This window comes from Pagrus pagrus (assembly GCF_965226575.1).
Source record: "Pagrus pagrus genome assembly, chromosome: 6".
Classification (NCBI taxonomy): domain Eukaryota; kingdom Metazoa; phylum Chordata; class Actinopteri; order Spariformes; family Sparidae; genus Pagrus; species Pagrus pagrus.
This window is the reverse complement of record NC_140190.1, coordinates 77,139-101,088: the sequence shown is the minus strand read 5'-3', so window position 1 is coordinate 101,088 and position 23,950 is coordinate 77,139. Positions and strand designations below refer to the sequence as shown.

Genomic DNA, 23,950 nt, shown 5'->3' with positions numbered 1-23,950 from the left:
AAATCTGAACAACATTGATTCTGATTGGCTCATCTGGAGCCAACCTGTTATCACTGTAGCTAGGCGACATGAAGGCGACTTTTATACTGAAAGGACAAACTAGTTCCTGTTCTGAGTGTTGGTGCTGAAACAGACAGACGCTGTGTCCAAATTCAGGGGCTGCAGCCTTTAAGGACGCGGCCTTTGCGGCCCACGGAGGCCGGGTCCTTCGGAGAGACCTTGAAGGCCTCGTCCACTGTTGTTAAATGGGACGGTCTAGCCTCCGGAGTATTTCCTGGTTGCGTCACCAGGTGTTCATGCATTAGTCTGTTTTGGTTCAAATCTATCAAACGTGTACATTTATTTGAGTGTGTACAATGTGTCAATCTAAATTGAATTATCAACATTACAAAATAAACATTAACGCATTGGTGAATAACAACTATATTTACCACAGCATCACCAGCGTCACGTGTTTTAACTGAAAGTTAACATCTGGAGGTTTTATAGTCCCCTGAAGTTTAACATATCTAGTGTTGGATGTTCAAATGAGTAAAAACCGAGTATAAACCCATTACTTAAATTTGAATGTCATGTCTGCACCACTTGATGTCCCCATTTTCTCTTGCTTCCTCTTCTGTTTCGGGACTGAGCAGCGGTGCGCAAAGGATCTTGGGATATAGCAGGCCGCTAAGGATAGTAGTGGTGCGTCCTCCGAAAAGAGGGAAGTGCAGGCTGCATTTGAAGGAGCCTTTGAACTTGGACAGCCTTCGCGCAGCGTTGTGACGTAATTGGCCTTCAAATGCGCCCTTTGTGGGCTGCAGCCCCTGAATTTGGACACAGCCAGAATGACATCACTCATACGAGACGAGCAACAGGAAACAGACTCACTGTCGTCTCAACACGGAAACGTCTCTACGTCAAAGCTTATTTTCCAGGACTTGGTTTCAATTACTTTTCCAGGTTTTCCATGAGGAACCTTGAGTAATATCAATAAAATCAGTGAGTCCACCTAAAGAACACCTCTGAACTCATTAATACAGCTGAGCCTGAACGCATCACCGTCCTCTCACACAGTTTTATTATCTGTCTAAATGATGTTCTGAGCTCCTCAGCTCAACATGTGAAGAACCGAACAACACACACACACACACACACACACACACACACACACACCACAACACCCAACAGCTTCAAACTCATCAAACCTCATATCTCCAGACTTCATTTTTCTGAGGAAATGGAGATACCAGGTTTCCAGCCCACACTGACCTAATTGTTGAGTTTTAAATCTCTGATGGTTTTTCCCTCCTCAGAAATCCTCTCATCTGGATTGAAGCAGACTCCACAGACCAGAGACCACAGACTACAGACTAGAGACCACAGACCAGAGACCACAGACCACAGACCAGAGACCACAGACTACAGACTAGAGACCACAGACCAGAGGCCACAGACTACAGACTAGAGACCACAGACCACAGACTAGAGACCACAGACCAGAGACCACAGACTACAGACTAGAGACCACAGACCACAGACCAGAGGCCACAGACCAGAGACCACAGACTACAGACTAGAGACCACAGACCACAGACCAGAGGCCACAGACTACAGACTAGAGACCACAGACCACAGACCAGAGGCCACAGACCAGAGACCACAGACTACAGACTAGAGACCACAGACCAGAGGCCACAGACTACAGACTAGAGACCACAGACCACAGACCACAGACTAGAGACCACAGACCAGAGACTACAGACTAGAGACCACAGACCAGAGGCCACAGACTACAGACTAGAGACCACAGACCAGAGGCCACAGACCACAGACCAGAGACCAGAGGCCACAGACCAGAGACCACAGACTACAGACCACAGACCAGAGGCCACAGACTACAGACTAGAGACCACAGACCACAGACTACAGACTAGAGACCACAGACCACAGGCCACAGACTACGGACTAGAGACCACAGACCACAGACCAGAGGCCACAGACTACAGACCACAGACTAGAGACCACAGACTACAGACTAGAGACCACAGACCACAGACCAGAGGCCACAGACTAGAGACCAGAGACCAGAGACTACAGACTAGAGACCAGAGACCAGAGACTACAGACTAGAGACCAGAGACCGGAGAGTTTCACACAACCAGTAAACATGAAACCTGTTGGAAACCAAAAACAACCCAGACACCAGAGAGACTCTGGTCAAGTTTTCATGACTTCAAACAAACAAACAAACAAACAAACAAACAAAGAATCATCACTCTGTCTCTCAGCAGCTGCACGCGCTCCAACACCTCCAAAGATCAAACGGGTCAAGGTCAAACCGGATCAAACAACACCACAGACCGAGACACAAACCGGGGACAGATCGGGACCACATGTCAGCCCCGGGGGTGCACGTGCTGCCCTGAGTCCAGGTGTAGTGATGGGACTCTTACCTGCGTGCGGAGCGGTTCTCCGTGCTCGAAGACGCTGACGAACGGAATCTCCAGGAACGAGGCCATGAAGTCCACCTGTAGCAGCTCCTCGCGGCTCTGCGGGAAGGCGAGCACGGCGGACACTCCCTGCACCACCACGCCCTGACACACGCACCGGAACAGGGACTCCGGGTCGGCGGCAGCCGGCTGCCGGGACACCAGCTCCAGGCTCAGGTTGTAGGGCAGAAAGTTGTCCCGTTCCGTCTCCGGGTCCCGCTCCAGCTCCGGGTCCCGGTCCTGCTCCCGGTCCCGGTCCCGGTCCCGGCTTATCGCGGCGGCAGCGCGGCTCAGCGCCGCCTGCACCTGCACGCGAGCCGCCCGCTGTGCCGGCAGGAGCGCACCGACGCGCACCGTGTGTCCGATCTGAGCCAGGAGGTGGCACGGCTGCGGGTGGAGGAGGCACGGCGGCATCAGGAGGAGCTGCACAAGGAGCAAGACTCGGAGGGTCCGGGACCAGGAGGAGGAGGTGGAAGACATCCTGCCGCGCTCTCAGCATCGCTCTGCCGCTCCTCCGCGTTCTCCTCCTGCTCCTTCCGCCAAAACACCGACACGCTGCTGCTGCTTCTGGAGACACAGTGCTGCTCCTCCTGCTGTTGGGGGGAGACTGAGGGGAGGAGGAGGGAGGAGGAGACACGAGGGGAGGAGGCTCCAAAAAAAAAAACAGGAGGCACAGAGGAGATCCTGACTGGAGAGGAGGAGAGAAACTACACCTAGACAAACAAAGTGTGAGAGAGGAGGTGTTAGAGAGGGGAGGAAGGAGGTGAGGACGTGCAGGAAATAAGGAGAAGGAAGAGAGGAGACGAAAAACACGATGGAGAAAGTGACAGAGGAGGTGCTTTACAGAGAAGAAGGAGACACTGGAGGTGGAGAGGAGGAGGAGGAGGTGTCATCCCAACAAGAGGAGGTGCAGAGGAGACAGAGAGGAGGTGAAAAACATGAAAGAGGTGAAAAGGAAGTCGCACAGAGGGGAGGAGGAGGGAGGACATTTAAATTTAAGGAGGTGTAGAGAGGAGGAGGTGAGGGAGAAGTAAGAAAAGATGAAGGTCAAACTGAAGAGGAGGTGTATAAGTGGAGGAGAGAAAGAGGAGGAGTGGGGCTGAGGGAGGAGGAGAAAGTGCGGGAGGGGGCAGAGCAGGAGGAGAGAAGGTGCCAAGAAGGAGGAGAAGAACAGAGAGGAGGAGTTAAGAAGAACAGCAAGTGAAGGTCAAGGTGAGGAGGAGGTGAGGAGCTGTAGAGAGGAGGTACAAGTGCGGAAAGAGAGGAGGAGGAGCTGAGGAGATGGAAGACGAGGAGGAGGAGGAGGAGGGGATGAAGAGGAGCTGATGAGAAGTTGAAAGTAATAAGAGAGATGAAAGTACAAGGAGGTGTTTTGTAGAAAAGAGGAGGTGGAGAGGAGATGGAGGAAAGGAGGTCTTAGAGGAGACACAGCAGTAAGGTGCAGAGGAGATGGAGGTGTAACACAACAATGAGGAGGTGGAGGAGAAGTGAAAAGGTGAAGGTCAATGTGAAGAGGAGGTGCTAAAGGAGATAAAAGAGGAGGAGGCGAACCACAGAGGAGGAGAGGACGAGGTGAAGAGTTGGTGGGGTGTGCAGGAGGAGGTGAAGGAGAGGAGACAAACTGTTTGTATTTACATGTTCTATATATTTGTTTTATTGTTTTTATTTTGAAGTCACATCTTTTAAATATTGAATCTTTATGAATGAGACATTTTATTTTGAAAGACTTTCTGGAATCATCCTCTGGCTGTAGCATAAAAGCAGGTGATTATAATCAGTGTCGTGGTGTCATCAGTGATGTTTTTCCACCAGCATTTCTGGCCACGCCACGCCACGCTCGTGATGGACCTGTCCTGAAGAAGGCCGGGCCACGCCCGCCCCACATTGTGTGGAAATGCGAATCCCTGCTGTGCCGAGTCAAACCGAGTAGAGTCAGACTGATAGACTGATCATAATTTATACTCATGTATCACATATATCTCATATGAGGTATTTCTACTATCACTGGTGTACTTTTACTGTGAAACAACAGGTCTGAACTTTACATTAAATATAGAACATATAGAACACAGAACTTATAGAGCACATAGAACATAGAACATATACAACACAGAACATATTGAACAAATAGACCATAAAGAACACATAGAACGTATAGAACACACAGAACATAAAGAACACACAGAAAATATAAAACATACAGAACACATAGAAGATAAAGAACACATAGAACATATAGAACACACAGAACATAAAGAACACAGAAAATATAAAACATACAGATGATAGAAGTACTACATCAATGTGATGGAAGTACTACATCAATGTGATAGAAGTACTACATAAATGTGATAGGAGTACTACATCAATGTGATAGGAGTACTACATTAATGTGATAGAAGTACTACATCAATGTGATAGGAGTACTACATCAATGTGATTGAAGTACTACATCAGTGTGATAGCTGTACTACATCAATGTGATTGAAGTACTACATCAGTGTGATAGGAGTACTACATCAATGTGATAGAAGTACTACATTAATGTGATAGAAGTACTACATCAATGTGATTGGAGTACTACATCAATGTGATTGAAGTACTACATCAGTGTGACAGAAGTACTACATCAATGTGACAGAAGTACTACAACAGTGTGGCAGGAGTACTACATCAATGTGATTGAAGTACTACATCAGTGTGATAGGAGTACTACATCAATGTGATAGAAGTACTACATCAATGTGATGGAAGTACTACATCAATGTGACAGGAGTACTACATCAATGTGACAGAAGTACTACAGGAGTGTGATAGGAGTACTACAGCAGTGTGACAGAAGTACCACAGGAGTACAGCTGCAGTATAAGTACCATGAGTATATGATAGGGACATGATATTTTCTGCTGCAGAGGATTTTTGGGGAGAATCCAGCTCGTTTTTACGCGGTGAGGTTTTGATTCGTCATCCTGAGAACATCACAGCTGAGAGCTGAGCCACAGTTACATAACACATGCACACACACACACACACACACACATATATGTACATACACACATATATACGCAGTAAATACTCCCATATAAACCAAATCTCCTTGAGAAAAAGTGGAACACCACAAATCAACTCTAATTAGAAAAATAAAACCAGCTGTTTGATCCTCAGATGTGACGAGAGAAGAACAAACTGACCTGAAATTAGCTCTCTCTCTCTCTCACACACACACACACACACACACACACACACACACACACAGGGTATATAATGAAGTGTGTGAGCTGCTGGGTCTTTCACTGATGATGATGTTTCATGTAAGCTGTGCTGGTTAACACACAGACAGGTGTTATTGCCATAGTAAGCACTGAATCCAGATGTTCAGCTGCTGGACTGTCAGACTGAGTCCTGTCAGACTTCAGTCCTAATGTGAAGTGTTCATTGTCATAACATCAAGTCTGTGGCGGCTGTCAGGCTGATCTCATATATTGATCTACAGATGTCATCAATATGTCTGATCACCTCTAAAGATGAACTCTTTCCATTTTTATGATGAGGATGAATAATATTTCTGGCCAACATGATTCAAGTAACATTTTAATAAAGTTTTTGTTTTACACATTCGGAAGAAGTTCTTTTTTTCCATCATCAGTTGGAAAAACTATAACGTTATGTTCACAATACAGTGGTGTAGTCTGTAGTTCTAAACCCAGAAATCAGTTAGCATGTTAGCACGTCCTGTTGAATGTGTTTTCAGTTAAATGTGTGAAATAAGGTGTGTGGTTACCACAGGCTGAACATATTTACACGTTTTATTCTCGAACATAAAATCCATCATTAAATGTCCCACAGTTTAATAATAAAGCTCGTCAGTGTGTTAAAAACGGTTAGCGGTTGCTAACAAGTGTCTAAATGAGAGGTCTACTCAAACTCTGACTTTACGTGTACATTGATCAGTTTATAGAAAACCTGTATAGTAATTGTGTTGTACAACGCTTAGTGGTGGTGACGTTTAAGTCATGTGACCGTGATGTCGTCTGTATATAGCCTAACATTAGCTTTTTACTGCTACACATTTAATTTACGCTTAAACATCACAAAGTGGAGTTCACCTGTGGAGATTATCTGGATGAACAGAACCTGGAAGGATCAGAAATTTGTGTTTGACACAGATTATTTTCTGTAATAATCAAAAACTCCAGTTCAATAATAGGCTTCTTGTTGAGGGTGATGCTAACTTCAGTTAGCTACAAAAATACCTCATCCCTACACCACTCTCTGCAATAAACTGCAGGTAATTGAATCAGTGAAGCAGACTCTGGTGGTCTACAGGAAGTCTTCTTGAGGCCTCTTGTGGACTGGATAAATTGTGGGTTTAGAGCCCTCAGAAGTCCTGTTAGCTGTAGTGACTAGCTGCTGTTAGCTAGCTCTATTAGCTGATGGCTAACTGCTGAAGTAATTAAGCTCAGTAGAACACAGCATAGACGTCTTTGACAGAACGTCAACATCGTTGTTTCTTCACTCTGTTCAGAATGTTAGCTCAGTTTTTACATTAAAATTATGAACATGAATATTACTTTACATTGACATTCATTTACATTGATATGACTTTACATTCACATTATTTTACATTAACATTACTTTACATTTATATTACTTTACATTGATATGACTAGTAATGTTACATTGACATTACTTTACATTACTTTGCATTGACATTACTTTACACTGACATTACATTACTTTACATTGATATAATTTACATTACTTCACTTTACATTACTTTACATTGATATCACTTTACATTAACATTACTTTACATTTATATTACTTGACATTGACATTACTTTACATTCATATTACTTTACATTACTGTAACCCCTCTTGCACCTATCTCTTTAAACTAGTGTTATATCAAACCAAGAGGCTGGGGTCATTATCTACTTTAGATTCGACGAGGAGATTGGTTATATCTTTCCTGGTATACTGTTAGTTTAAACCTGTAATATCCACCCCAAATAACTCACACAACAACAGACTGGCGATTGAGTTTTAAAGGAAAATATATATTGAAACCAAAAATTATGGGTCAGTATTCCACAAAACCACTGGAAATGTGATGGAATGAAGGAAAATATTGCTAATGCACTAAAGTACCACACTTCTCTTTTCAACAAAAGACAGAGTAATAAACAATTTAGTATGTTAAACACAGTAATAAAGTTAAATTCACAAAGAACCTTAAACCGTCAATGTTTTTAGTTTTTTGTCTTTAAGTTCTGTTGAACCACAATTGGCTTTCTTAAACGAAATTGTACCAAAACCTCTGAGATCTCAGGAAAAATAAAATAAATATAAAAATAATAATAGGAAAACAAAAAATTGAGTCCACTCAGAAAGTCCTACCACCCCAATCATAATAACGAGCGTCAATTGTGACCGAGAGGAAAAGTCCATAAAACTACACAAAAACTTTGTAATATTCCTCCATACTGCCCTTTTGCTGCAATCCAAGTGTCCTGAAGTGGCGACATCCAGAGTTTACTCAAAACGACGTCATTTAGTACATTTTTACAGCCTAAACAGTCACTATGCTATGTTTACACGGAGGCACGCTCCGCGTTCACGCGAGTCTCCCTCGCAGCCGTTTGCACTACGGAAGCTGCACCGGACAAGATGAACGAGACTCGCGATAGATACCCACCGGTATTAACTTCCGGTTTTCTAGCGACCGCGCGACACACAAACACAAGAGAGATCTGCCTGCACTAGTGATTTGAAACTTTGACGCTCACAGCAGGATGTAAATACCGGTGTGTGTCTATCGCGAGTCTCGTTCATCTTGTCCGGCGCGGCTTCTGTAGTGCAAACGCTGTGAGGGAGACTCGCGTTTTTCTAGGTGCTGTATTGTAGTCAACTGGACTCGTTTCAGTTTGTTGAAGATGTTTCACGTCTCATCCAAGAGGCCTCTTCTGTTCTAACTAACTAGAGGGGAGTTGCAGGCTTTTAAACCCTTACGGAGAGTGGGAGTGTTCTTACAGAGTTGTTAAGGACACATGTGAGCTCTGAGTTTCAGAATCTTTAGGGCCACTTGTGGGTTGTTGACCCGACCGGCCTTCATGTGGGTTGCTCAGGCCAGGTGAGCCCAGGTGTGAACGGCTGTTAAGCTGTCTGGAGAGAACTCAGTACAGCATTGTAGGTGGGTGATCAGTAATGTCTGAGGCCACCTCCTCTGTTCAAAGACGGTCGTTGCACTTTGACATAGATGGATTCTTTTACTCTTCTTTCAAACCATCTGTCTTCTTTGGACAACATGTTTACATCAAAGGAATGATTTGTCTCCTTCAGATGTAAGTGGACAGCAGAGTCTTGACCTGAGGAGTTGGTCCTCCTGTGTTGTGCCATTGGTTCATGGAGAGGTTGTTTGGTCTCCCTGATGTACAAATCTGTGCAGTCCTGGCTGCATTGAACAGCATCAACTACATCACTCTCTAGTACTGATCAGTGTGTAGGTTTTCTGTCCACCTCAATGTTGAGGCTTCTGTCTTCTTCAGTGTGTCCTGCACAGTCCAGGAAGGGCAGATCGTCTCCTCTGACATCTTCCTGAGTGAACTGGATGTTATTGTCAACAGTATTTGTATGTTCTGTGAAGGCTTCCACTTCCCTTGCTCTGACTTTTGACCCAGGTGTTGTCCACATACCCGAACCAGAGGCTTGGAGTAGTTCCTGTGAAGGTAATCAAGGCTCTGCTCTCAACTTCTTCCACGTAGAGGTTGGCCACTACTGGGGACACCGGTGAGCCCATGGCACAGCCGTGCTTCTGTCTGTAGAAACCTTCACTGTACTGGAAGTAGGTGGTCATCAGACAGAGGTCCAATAAGGCACAAATGTGGTCTGGGGTGAAGTTAGTTCTGCTGGACAGAGTGCTGGTCTGTAGCAGGCCCACTCAAGAAGCGGTAAACAGGCGAATATGGTGCCACAGGCTCACCGATGTCCCCGATAGTGGCCAACCTCTACATGGAAGACGTTCTATGTTACCGGTTCTTTTATTGGTTCTTTTGGGATGGAGTGTCCAGATGTGGGCAGAGCTGAGGAGCTCCTCACAGAGACAGTAAACACTGTGTGTGGGTGTCAGTGACCCTGAGTTTTGACCTGAAGGCAACTGAAGCGCGGAGACATTTAATTTGTTGTCAGACACATCAGTTCACAGGCATGAAGGTAGAGAGACACCTGCAGAGACTGTGACTCATCCTCTCTCTCTCTGCTAAACACACACACACACACACACACACACGCACAATGACAGCAGGTTTGTAGACTGAAGCTCAGCCGGCTGGAAACGAGCTTCTGAAGTGAAATCCTCCAGACGAGCCGCTGGAATTAAAAAGATAATTAACATTCAACACAGAGAACAAGTGACAAGACTGGAGGAGAACAGAGGAGAACACAAAGAGGAGACTACAGAGAGGAGACTACAGAGAGGAGAACACAAAGAGGAGAAAACAGAGAGGAGAAAACAAAGAGGAGAACATAGAGAGGAGAAAACAGAGGAGAACACAAAGAGAATATAGAGAGGAGAAAACAGAGGAGAACACAAAGAGGAGAACACAGAGAGGAGAAAACAAATAGGAGAACACAAAGAGGAGAACATAGAGAAGAGAAAACAGAGAGGAGAACACAAAGAGGAGAAGACAGAGAGGAGAACACACAGAGGAGAAAACAGAGAGGAGAACACAAAGAGGAGAACATAGAGAGGAACACAGAGAGGAGAAAACAGAGAGGAGAACACAGAGAGGAGAACACAAAGAGGAGAACACAGAGAGGAGAAAACAAATAGGAGAACACAGAGAGGAGAACAGAAAGAGGAGAACACAGAGAGGAGAACATAGAGAGGAGAAAACAGAGAGGAGAACAGAAAGAGAAGAACACAGAGGAGAAAGCACAGAAGAGAACACAGAGAGGAGAACAAAAAGAGGAGAGCACAGAGGAGAAAATAGAGAGAACACAGAGAGGAGAAAACAAAGAGGAGAACATAGAGAGGAGAAAACAGAGGAGAACACAAAGAGGAGAACACAGAGAGGAGAAAACAAATAGGAGAACACAAAGAGGAGAACATAGAGAAGAGAAAACAGAGAGGAGAACACAAAGAGGAGAAGACAGAGAGGAGAACACACAGAGGAGAACATAGAGAGGAGAAAATAGAGAGAACACAGAGAGGAGAACACAAAGAGGAGAACCCAGAGAGGAGAACACAAAAATGAGAACACAGAGAGGAGAAGACAAATAGGAGAACACAGAGAGGAGAACACAAAGAGGAGAACACAGAGAGGAGAACAGCGAGAGGAGAACACAGAAAGGAGAAAACACAGAGGAGAACACAGAGGAGAAAAGAGAGAGGAGAACACAGAGAGGAGAACACAAAGAGGAAAACACACAGAGGAGAACATAGAGAGGAGAAAATAGAGAGAACACAAAGAGGAGAACACAAAGAGGAGAACACAAAGACGAGAACACAGAGAGGAGAAAACAGAGAGGAGAACACAACTAGGAGAACACAGAGAGGAGGACACAGAGAGGAGAACATAGAGAGGAGAAAACAGAGAGGAGAACAGAAAGAGGAGAACATAGAGAGGAGGACACAGAGAGGAGAACACAAAGAGGAGAGCGCAGAGGAGAAAACAAATAGGAGAACACACAGAGGAGAACACAGAGAGGAGAACACAGAGAGGAGAACACAAAGAGGAGAAAACAGAGAGGAGAACACAGAGAGGAGAACAGAAAGAGGAGAGCACAAAGAGGAGAACACAGAGAGGAGAACACAAAGAGGAGAACACAAAGAGGAAAGCACAAAGAGGAGAACACAAAGAGGAGAACACAAAGAGGAGAACGCAGAGAGGAGAGCACAAATAGGAGAAAATAGAGAGGAGAACACAGAGAGGAGAACAGAAAGAGGAGAGCACAGAGAGGAGAACCCAGAGAGGAGAACACAAAGACGAGAACACAGAGAGGAGAAAACAAAGAGGAGAACACAGAGGGGAGAAAACAGAGAAGAGAACATAGAGAGGAGAACACAGAGAGGAGAACACAGAAAGGCGAAAACAGAGGAGAACACAGAAAGGAGAAAACACAGAGGAGAACACAGAGGAGAACAGAAAGAGGAGAGCACAGAGAGGAGGACACAGAGAGGAGAACATAGAGAGGAGAAAACAGAGGGGAACACAAAGAGGAGAACACAGAGGAGAAAACAGAGAAGAGAACAGAGAGGAGAACAAAAAGAGGAGAGCACAGAGAGGAGAAAACAAAGAGGAGAACATAGAGAGGAGAAAACAGAGGAGAACACAGAGAATATAGAGAGGAGACCACAGAGAGGAGAAAACAAATAGGAGAACACAAAGAGGAGAACATAGAGAAGAGAAAACAGAGAGGAGAACACAAAGAGGAGAAGACAGAGAGGAGAACACACAGAGGAGAACACAGAGAGGAGAAAATAGAGAGAACACAGAGAGGAGAACACAAAGAGGAGAACCCAGAGAGGAGAACACAAAAATGAGAACACAGAGAGGAGAAGACAAATAGGAGAACACAGAGAGGAGAACACAGACAGGAGAACACAAACAGGGGAAAACACAGAGGAGAAGACAGAGGAGAACGTAAAGAGGAGAGCACAAAGAGGAGAACACAGAAAGGAGAAAACAGAGAGGAGAACACAGAAAGGAGAACAGAAAGAGGAGAGCACAGAGAGGAGAACACAAAGAGGAGAACATAGAGAGAAGAAAATAGAGAGGACAACACACACAGAAAGGAGAAAACAGAGAGGAGAACACCGAGAGGAGAGCACAGAGAGGAGAACACACATGAGAAAACAGAGAGGAGAACACACAGAGGAGAGCACAAAGAGGAGAACATAGAGAGGAGAATATAGAGAGGAGAAAACAGAGAGGAGAACACAAAGAGGAGAATACAGAGAGGAGAGAACAGAGAGGAGAAAACAGAGGAGAACACAAAGAGGAGAACACAGAGAGGAGAAAACAAATAGGAGAACACAAAGAGGAGAAGATAGAGAGGAGAAAACAGAGAGGAGAACACAGAGAGGAGAAAATAGAGAGAACACAGAGAGGAGAACACAAAGAGGAGAACCCAGAGAGGAGAACACAAAGACGAGAACACAGAGAGGAGAAAACAGAGAGGAGAACACAACTAGGAGAACACAGAGGGGAGAAATCAGAGAGGAGAACACAGAGAGGAGAACATAGAGAGGAGAACACAGAGAGGAGAACACAGAAAGGAGAAAACACAGAGGAAAACACAGAGGAGAAAACAGAGAGGAGAGCACAGAGAGGAGAACATAGAGAGGAGAACACAGAGAGGAGAACACAGAGGAGAAAACAGAGAGGAGAACACAAAGAGGAGAATACAGAGAGGAGAGAACAGAGAGGAGAAAACAGAGGAGAACACAAAGAGGAGAACACAGAGAGGAGAAAACAAATAGGAGAACACAAAGAGGAGAAGATAGAGAGGAGAAAACAGAGAGGAGAACACAGAGAGGAGAAAATAGAGAGAACACAGAGAGGAGAACACAAAGAGGAGAACCCAGAGAGGAGAACACAAAGACGAGAACACAGAGAGGAGAAAACAGAGAGGAGAACACAACTAGGAGAACACAGAGGGGAGAAATCAGAGAGGAGAACACAGAGAGGAGAACATAGAGAGGAGAACACAGAGAGGAGAACACAGAAAGGAGAAAACACAGAGGAGAACACAGAGGAGAACACAGAGAGGAGAGCACAGAGAGGAGAACACAAAGAGGAAAACACACAGAGGAGAACATAAAGAGGAGAAAATAGAGAGAACACAAAGAGGAGAACACAAAGAGGAGAACCCAGAGAGGAGAACACAAAGACGAGAACACAGAGAGGAGAAAACAGAGAGGAGAACACAACTAGGAGAACACAGAGAGGAGGACACAGAGAGGAGAACATAGAGAGGAGAAAACAGAGAGGAGAACACAAAGAGGAGAAAACAAATAGGAGAACACACAGAGGAGAACACAGAGGAGAAAACAGAGAGGAGAACACAGAGAGGAGAACACAAAGAGGAAAACACAGAGAGGAGAACACAAAGAGGAGAGCACAGAAAGGGGAACACAAAGAGGAGAGCACAGAGAGGAGAACACACAGAGGAGAACACAGAGAGGAGAAAACAAATAGGAGAACACAAAGAGGAGAAGATAGAGAGGAGAAAACAGAGAGGAGAACACAGAGAGGAGAAAATAGAGAGAACACAGAGAGGAGAACACAAAGAGGAGAACCCAGAGAGGAGAACACAAAGACGAGAACACAGAGAGGAGAAAACAGAGAGGAGAACACAACTAGGAGAACACAGAGGGGAGAAATCAGAGAGGAGAACACAGAGAGGAGAACATAGAGAGGAGAACACAGAGAGGAGAACACAGAAAGGAGAAAACACAGAGGAAAACACAGAGGAGAAAACAGAGAGGAGAGCACAGAGAGGAGAACATAGAGAGGAGAACACAGAGAGGAGAACACAGAGGAGAAAACAGAGAGGAGAACACAAAGAGGAGAATACAGAGAGGAGAGAACAGAGAGGAGAAAACAGAGGAGAACACAAAGAGGAGAACACAGAGAGGAGAAAACAAATAGGAGAACACAAAGAGGAGAAGATAGAGAGGAGAAAACAGAGAGGAGAACACAGAGAGGAGAAAATAGAGAGAACACAGAGAGGAGAACACAAAGAGGAGAACCCAGAGAGGAGAACACAAAGACGAGAACACAGAGAGGAGAAAACAGAGAGGAGAACACAACTAGGAGAACACAGAGGGGAGAAATCAGAGAGGAGAACACAGAGAGGAGAACATAGAGAGGAGAACACAGAGAGGAGAACACAGAAAGGAGAAAACACAGAGGAGAACACAGAGGAGAACACAGAGAGGAGAGCACAGAGAGGAGAACACAAAGAGGAAAACACACAGAGGAGAACATAAAGAGGAGAAAATAGAGAGAACACAAAGAGGAGAACACAAAGAGGAGAACCCAGAGAGGAGAACACAAAGACGAGAACACAGAGAGGAGAAAACAGAGAGGAGAACACAACTAGGAGAACACAGAGAGGAGGACACAGAGAGGAGAACATAGAGAGGAGAAAACAGAGAGGAGAACACAAAGAGGAGAAAACAAATAGGAGAACACACAGAGGAGAACACAGAGGAGAAAACAGAGAGGAGAACACAGAGAGGAGAACACAAAGAGGAAAACACAGAGAGGAGAACACAAAGAGGAGAGCACAGAAAGGGGAACACAAAGAGGAGAGCACAGAGAGGAGAACACACAGAGGAGAACACAGAGAGGAGAAAACAAATAGGAGAACACAAAGAGGAGAAGATAGAGAGGAGAAAACAGAGAGGAGAACACAGAGAGGAGAAAATAGAGAGAACACAGAGAGGAGAACACAAAGAGGAGAACCCAGAGAGGAGAACACAAAGACGAGAACACAGAGAGGAGAAAACAGAGAGGAGAACACAACTAGGAGAACACAGAGGGGAGAAATCAGAGAGGAGAACACAGAGAGGAGAACATAGAGAGGAGAACACAGAGAGGAGAACACAGAAAGGAGAAAACACAGAGGAAAACACAGAGGAGAAAACAGAGAGGAGAGCACAGAGAGGAGAACATAGAGAGGAGAACACAGAGAGGAGAACACAGAGGAGAAAACAGAGAGGAGAACACAAAGAGGAGAATACAGAGAGGAGAGAACAGAGAGGAGAAAACAGAGGAGAACACAAAGAGGAGAACACAGAGAGGAGAAAACAAATAGGAGAACACAAAGAGGAGAAGATAGAGAGGAGAAAACAGAGAGGAGAACACAGAGAGGAGAAAATAGAGAGAACACAGAGAGGAGAACACAAAGAGGAGAACCCAGAGAGGAGAACACAAAGACGAGAACACAGAGAGGAGAAAACAGAGAGGAGAACACAACTAGGAGAACACAGAGGGGAGAAATCAGAGAGGAGAACACAGAGAGGAGAACATAGAGAGGAGAACACAGAGAGGAGAACACAGAAAGGAGAAAACACAGAGGAGAACACAGAGGAGAACACAGAGAGGAGAGCACAGAGAGGAGAACACAAAGAGGAAAACACACAGAGGAGAACATAAAGAGGAGAAAATAGAGAGAACACAAAGAGGAGAACACAAAGAGGAGAACCCAGAGAGGAGAACACAAAGACGAGAACACAGAGAGGAGAAAACAGAGAGGAGAACACAACTAGGAGAACACAGAGAGGAGGACACAGAGAGGAGAAAACAGAGAGGAGAACACAAAGAGGAGAAAACAAATAGGAGAACACACAGAGGAGAACACAGAGGAGAAAACAGAGAGGAGAACACAGAGAGGAGAACACAAAGAGGAAAACACAGAGAGGAGAACACAAAGAGGAGAGCACAGAAAGGGGAACAGAAAGAGGAGAGCACAGAGAGGAGAGCACACAGAGGAGAACACAGAGGAGAAAACAGAGAGGAGAACACAAAGAGGAGAACCCAGAGAGGAGAACACAAAGACGAGAACACAGAGAGGAGAAAACAGAGAGGAGAACACAACTAGGAGAACACAGAGGGGAGAAAACAGAGAGGAGAACACAGAGAGGAGAACACAGAAAGGAGAAAACACAGAGGAGAAAACAGAGAGGAGAACACAGAGAGGAGAGCAGAAAGAGGAGAACATAGAGAGGAGGAGAAAATAGAGAGGAGAACACAGAGAGGAGAACACAGAGAGGAGAAAACAGAGAGGAGAACACAGAGAGAGGAGAACAGAAAGAGGAGAGCACAGAGAGGAGAACACAAAGAGGAGAAAACAGAGAGGAGAACAGAGAAAAGAGAACAGAAAGAGGAGAGCACAGAGAGGAGAACACAAAGAGGAGAGCACAGAGAGCAGAGCATCAGGAGGAGAACATAGAAAGGAGAAAATAGAGAGGAGAACACAGAGAGGGGAACACAAAGAGGAGAACCCAGAGAGGAGAAAACAGAGAGCAGAACACAGAGAGGAGAACATAGAGAGGGGAACACAGAGAGGAGAGCACAGAAAGGAGAAAACACAGAGGAGAACACAGAGGAGAAAACAGAGAGGAGAACACAGAGGAGAAGACAGAGGAGAACGTAGAGAGGAGAGCACAGAGAGGAGATAACAGAGAGGAGAGCACAAATAGGAGAACACAGAGGAGAAAACAAAGAGGAGACTACAGAGAGGAGAACACAAAGAGGAGAACATAGAGAGGAGAAAATAGAGAGGAGAACACACACAGAAAGGAGAAAACAGAGAGGAGAACACAGAGAGGAGAGCACAGAGAGGAGAACACAAAGAGGAGAGTACAGAGAGGAGAACACAAAGAGGAGAACATAGAGAGGAGAACACACACAGAAAGGAGAAAACAGAGAGGAGAACACAGAGAGGAGAGCACAGAGAGGAGAGCACCGAGAGGAGAACACAGAGAGGAGAGCACCGAGAGGAGAACAGAGAGGAGAACAAAGAGGAGAACACAAAGAGGAGAGCACAGAGAGGAGAACACGGAGAAGAGAACACAAAGAGGAGAACACAGATGAGAAAACAGAGAGGAGAACACAAAGAGGACAACACAGAGAGGAGAACACAGACAGGAGAACACAGACAGGAGAAGCCTCCCTTCCTTGGAGGACATTTATGTGTCTGGTACCCAGCCAGCCCACGACCTGTTCCCTCCTGTTATGTCCAAGGCTATTTTCTCAATTTTTCAGGTCATCAGAAACTCCTCCCGGTTGTTCCCTCTCTGACTGATGGCAGAATAGTTTGATGGTAGAACAGTTTGACTGATGGCAGAACAGTTTGACTGAGTGTAGAACAGTCTGACTGATGTCAGAACAGTTTGACTGATTGTAGGACCGTTTGACTGATGGTAGAACAGTCTGACTGGTGTCAGAACAGTTTGACTGATGGCAGAACAGTTTGACTGATGGTAGAACAGGTTGACTGATGGTAGAACAGTTTGATTGATGGTAGAACAGTTTGACTGATGTCAGAACAGCTTGACTGATTGTAGAACAGTCTGACTGATGTCAGAACAGTTTGACTGATTGTAGAACAGTTTGACTGATGGCAGAACAGTCTGACTGATTTCAGAACAGTGACTGATGGTAGAACAGCCTGACTGATGTCAGAACAGTTTGACTAATGGTAGAACAGTTTGAGTGATGGCAGAACAGTTTGACTGATGGCAGAACAGCCTGACTGATGGCAGAACAATCTGACTGATGTCAGAAAAGCCTGACTGATGTCAGAACAGTTTGACTGATGGTAGAACAGTCTGACTGATAGTAGAACAGTTTGACTGATTGTAGAACAGTTTGACTGATGTCAGAACAGTTTGACTGATGGCAGAATAGTTTGATGGTAGAACAGTTTGACTGATGGCAGAACAGTCTGACGGTAGAAAAGTCTGACTGATGGCAGAACAGTCTGACTGATGGCAGAACAGTTTGACTGATGGCAGAATAGTTTGACTGATGGTAGAACAGTCTGACTGATGTCAGAACAGTCTGACTGATGGTAGAACAGTTTGACTGATGATAGAACAGTTTGACTGATGGCAGAACAGTTTGACTGATGATAGAACAGTTTGACTGATGTTAGAATAGTTTGAATGATGGCAGAACAGTCTGACTGATGGCAGAACAGTTTGACTGATGGCAGAATAGTTTGATGGTAGAACAGTTTGACTGATGGCAGAACAGTCTGACGGTAGAAAAGTCTGACTGATGGCAGAACAGTCTGACTGATGGCAGAACAGTTTGACTGATGGCAGAATAGTTTGATGGCAGAACAGTTTGACTGATGGTAGAACAGTTTGACTGATGATAGAACAGTTTGACTGATGTTGGAATAGTTTGAATGATGGCAGAACAGTCTGACTGATGGCAGAACAGTTTGACTGATGGCAGAATAGTTTGATGGTAGAACAGTTTGACTGATGGCAGAACAGTCTGACGGTAGAAAAGTCTGACTGATGGCAGAACAGTCTGACTGATGGCAGAACAGTTTGACTGATGGCAGAATAGTTTGACTGATGGTAGAGCAGTTTGACTGATGGTAGAACAGTCTGACTGATGGTAGAACAGTCTGACTGATAGCAGAACAGTCTGACTGATGTCAGAACAGTTTGACTGATGGTAGAACAGTTTGACTGATGTCAGAACAGTTTGACTGATGGTAGAACAGTTTGACTGATGTCAGAACAGTTTGACTGATGGTAGAACAGTCTGACTGATAGCAGAACAGTTTGACTGATGTCAGAACAGTTTGACTGATGGTAGAACAGTTTGACTGATGTCAGAACAGTTTGACTGATGGTAGAACAGCCTGACTGATGTCAGAACAGTTTGACTAATGGTAGAACAGTTTGAGTGATGTTAGAACAGTTTGACTGATGTCAGAACAGCCTGACTGATGGCAGAACAATCTGACTGATGTCAGAAAAGCCTGACTGATGTCAGAACAGTTTGACTGATGGTAGAACAGTCTGACTGATAGTAGAACAGTTTGACTGATTGTAGAACAGTTTGACTGATGTCAGAACAGTTTGACTGATGGCAGAATAGTTTGATGGTAGAACAGTTTGACTGATGGCAGAACAGTCTGACGGATGTCAGAACAGTTTGACTGATGGTAGAACAGTCTGACTGATAGTAGAACAGTTTGACTGATTGTAGAACAGTTTGACTGATGTCAGAACAGTTTGACTGATGGCAGAATAGTTTGATGGCAGAACAGTCTGACTGATGGCAGAACAGTTTGACTGATGGCAGAATAGTTTGACTGATGGTAGAACAGTCTGACTGATGGTAGAACAGTCTGACTGATAGCAGAACAGTCTGACTGATGTCAGAACAGTCTGACTGATGGTAGAACAGTTTGACTGATGATAGAACAGTTTGACTGATGGCAGAACAGTCTGACTGATGGTAGAACAGTTTGACTGATGTTAGAACAGTCTGACTGATGTCAGAACAGTCTGACTGATGGTAGAACAGTTTGACTGATGATAGAACAGTTTGACTGATGGCAGAACAGTTTGACTGATGATAGAACAGTTTGACTGATGTTAGAATAGTTTGAATGATGGCAGAACAGTCTGACTGATGGCAGAACAGTTTGACTGATGGCAGAATAGTTTGATGGTAGAACAGTTTGACTGATGTCAGAACAGTCTGACGGTAGAAAAGTCTGACTGATGGCAGAACAGTCTGACTGATGGCAGAACAGTTTGACTGATGGCAGAATAGTTTGATGGCAGAACAGTTTGACTGATGGCAGAACAGTTTGACTGATGATAGAACAGTTTGACTGATGTTGGAATAGTTTGAATGATGGCAGAACAGTCTGACTGATGGCAGAACAGTTTGACTGATGGCAGAATAGTTTGATGGTAGAACAGTTTGACTGATGGCAGAACAGTCTGACGGTAGAAAAGTCTGACTGATGGCAGAACAGTCTGACTGATGGTAGAACAGTTTGACTGATGGCAGAATAGTTTGACTGATGGTAGAACAGTTTGACTGATGGTAGAACAGTCTGACTGATGGTAGAACAGTCTGACTGATAACAGAACAGTCTGACTGATGTCAGAACAGTTTGACTGATGGTAGAACAGTTTGACTGATGGTAGAACAGTCTGACTGATGGCAGAACAGTCTGACTGATAGCAGAACAGTCTGACTGATGTCAGAACAGTCTGACTGATGGTAGAACAGTTTGACTGATGGCAGAACAGTTTGACTGATGGTAGAACAGTCTGACTGATGGCAGAACAGTTTGACTGATGATAGAACAGTTTGACTGATGTTAGAATAGTTTGAATGATGGCAGAACAGTCTGACTGATGGCAGAACAGTTTGACTGATGGCAGAATAGTTTGATGGTAGAACAGTTTGACTGATGGCAGAACAGTCTGACTGATGGCAGAATAGTTTGACTGATGTCAGAACAGTTTGACTGATTGTAGAACAGTTTGACTGATGGCAGAACAGTCTGACTGATTTCAGAACAGTGACTGATTGTAGAACAGTCTGACTGATGTCAGAACAGCTTGATGTAGAACAGTTTGACTGATGGTGGAACAGTTTGATGTCGGAAAAGTTTGATTGATGGTAGAACAGCCTGACTGATGTCAGAACAGTTTGACTGATGGTAGAACAGCCTGACTGATGTCAGAACAGTTTGACTAATGGTAGAACAGTTTGAGTGATGTTAGAACAGTTTGACTGATGTCAGAACAGCCTGACTGATGGCAGAACAATCTGACTGATGTCAGAAAAGCCTGACTGATGTCAGAACAGTTTGACTGATGGTAGAACAGTCTGACTGATAGTAGAACAGTTTGACTGATTGTAGAACAGTTTGACTGATGTCAGAACAGTTTGACTGATGGTAGAACAGTCTGACTGATGTCAGAACAGTTTGACTGATGGTACAACGGTTTGATTGATGGTAGAACAGTTTGACTAATGGTAGAACAGTTTGAGTGATGTGAGAACAGTTTGACTGATGGTAGAACAGTTTGACTGATGTCAGAACAGCCTGACTGATGGTAGAACAGTTTGACTGATGGCAGAATAGTTTGACTGATGGTAGAACAGTTTGACTGATGGTAGAACAGTTTGACTGATGGCAGAACAGTTTGACTGATGGTAGAACAGTTTGACTGATGGCAGAACAGTTTGACTGATGGTAGAACAGTCTGACTGATAGTAGAACAGTTTGACTGATGGCAGAACAGTTTGACTGATGGTAGAACAGTTTGACTGATGGCAGAACAGTTTGACTGATGGTACAACGGTTTGATTGATGGTAGAACAGTTTGACTGATGTCAGAACAGTTTGACTGATGGCAGAACAGTTTGACTGATGTCAGAACAGTTGACTGATGTCAGATCTCAGACCTCAACTGTGACAGTTTCTGTTTAATCTGCTTGGTAAAGCTCTTCTGATGATGTTCTGGCATTTCAGACCATTCTGTGTCTGATCTTCCTGTTTCAGTGGAGTCATCCTCACCTGACTGCAGGCACATGTGCACTGACCCAACATGTCTCCTCCTCCTCCTCCTCCTCCTCCTCGTCTCTGGTTTCAGGCTTTGGGCAGAAAAACAGTCCAGTGACATTTAAAGAGAGACATCAAATCATCATCTGTTCAGGAATCTGTAACGCTGTGAGAGCAGAGTCACAGAGACAGACTGAAACTACACTCCATAATAACAATAATACTACTACTACTAATAATAATAATAATAAATGACTCATAATGTAAAACTTAATGTACAGTATTATCTGTATGTTATATAACAGAATGTATAAGGTGAAGTTGTGTGAGGACACTCAGGTTTATGTTTCTTCTCTCTGAGTTTGTTCCAGTGATTTTATTCATATTTCTGCTCTTCATGACAGCAGCTGCCAGCTGAGCCTTCGTTGTCATCCTCCTCCTCCAACCTTAATTATCCAGCAGCCACACTGAGGATGTCCTGGTTTCTGTCTGACATGAAGACATTTACAGATTGAGTCTGCAGGAGGATCATAAACAAACTGTTCATCAATAATCAGGGACTGATCTGATCAATCTGATTAGTTTATGAATGAGATGAGATGACTGTGGACTGTGATCCTCGTCATAGCTTCACTCTTCATATTTCTCACATAAAAATATTTTTTCCGTGGTTCTGTAAACCTGCCGTCAGGTGACAGGTGTCTCCTTCCACTTGGTTTATAAAGATACATCGAGAGCTACAGTTGAAGGATCATTTTAGTCACATTTTATTTATTTATTTACAACATTTTACATTCAGCTCATTGTGATTAGTGTTAGTTAATATAAGACACTTAAATGTTCTTAAAAGCTGTTTATTAACTTTAATAAGATTATTAAGGTTAGCAAGTTTACTGATGGATTATAAGACATTAATAAACAGATATAAGACACATGGATCATGTTGTCCACCAGGTGAGCTACCTGAACACTTTGTGTCCATGTGATCATTTAATAACTCAGCTAATCATCGTTCTGTTTTAACAGCATCACTACATGTGATCACGTTGATAACATCACATAAACATAATAATACAATAATAATAACAAATGTTGATGAAGGTTCTCAATCATCCAGGTCCTGGTACCTCTAAGTTCTGTATCATAGTCAGCTGGACTTGTTTCAGTTTGTTGAAGACGTTTCACATCTCGTCCAAGAGGCTTCTTCACTCCTAACTAACTGGAGGAGCTACCGGCTTTAAACTCTGTGTGGCAACTGTCGGCGTGTTCGTTTGTTTGAGTGAAGACATACAACGACGTTCCGTTTAACTATTTATTTAGAATTGTGTCATTAAGCAAGCATGATCATGGACCTTTCTCTGTTAGACAAATCACAGTCAGCGGATTGCTGTTACTCTGTAACCCATCGCCCAGAAAAAGATGGAGATATTCACTTTACAATAACAGTTATATTTTTGCTGTTGAGGTGTTGTAACTTCTCATTGGTCAAAAAGGTGAGGAGGCCACAGGCTGGTCCCAGCCTCTTGGCAACACGATTCCTCCAATCCGTGAAGACATCGCCCTGTGGAAAGACCCTCCCTCTTCCTGTTCTCTTCCTGTCTTATCCTGCACTGCTCTGCACTACTTTTGAGTTCCTCTAAGTCACACTTTGCTATCATTCCACAGACAGATACCGCTCACTACAAGGTCATCATGTGCAGGCAACTTTGTTACAGAGATAAAGGCAGCTTTGTTCTCTCTCTCATCCTGGCTTGTTTCTCCAATGTCTTAACCCTTCATAACTTGGGGTCAATGCTTCTGTCAACCTCATCTATCAACAGGATAAGTACAGCTCTATATGGGGACATCATTAAGTGAACATGTGGAGTAGCATATGACTGGTGGAAAAAAAAACTATTGTATCCCAACACAACAAATATTTAAGCACAAAGAAACTTTAGGAAGCTCTGACTAGTTTTTACTTTGTTTCACTTTCATGTAAACAGTATCCACAAAGAGGACGTTTATAAAAAACTGTCTGACACGTGTTATTATTATTATGACTGAGGTAAATCGAGGCAAATTCTATATTGTAAAAGTTATTCTGAAAAAAGTGAGATAAGACATCACCAATCATATCGATCAGTCAATCAAAGGTTGAGGACTCAACCAGATCTATAGTCCAGCAGTCGTGGGCGACATGTTGGCAAGCTCCTGGATGTCAGTCGGTGTCTGATGACAGTTCACATTCTGACTGACGTTCACCAGAGGCTTTTTGTCTGCGAGTCAAAGATCAGGGCTAAAGTCATCATGTGACCTGAACAGTTTTTAAATGGAGTCAGAGGTTCAGACTCTGAAACACTGAATCATGTTTAATCTCTGTCTTTAATCCAGTTTTTAATATTTCTAACGTGTTTTGATCCGTCATT

The 23,950-nt window shown here is 44.1% G+C and overlaps 1 protein-coding gene across 1 annotated transcript in view; it reads right to left on the bottom strand.

Moving 5' to 3' along the window:
• grin3bb (glutamate receptor, ionotropic, N-methyl-D-aspartate 3Bb) overlaps positions 1–3,073 on the bottom strand; it is a 102,961-nt gene extending 99,888 nt beyond the window's left edge. Inside the window, exon 1 of the mRNA XM_084355801.1 lies at positions 2,436–3,073. Coding sequence (XP_084211927.1) covers positions 2,436–2,951 — 516 coding nt within the window. The 5' untranslated portion in view covers positions 2,952–3,073. The remainder of the gene's footprint in view (positions 1–2,435) is intronic.
• Positions 3,074–23,950: the final 20,877 nt, after the last annotated feature.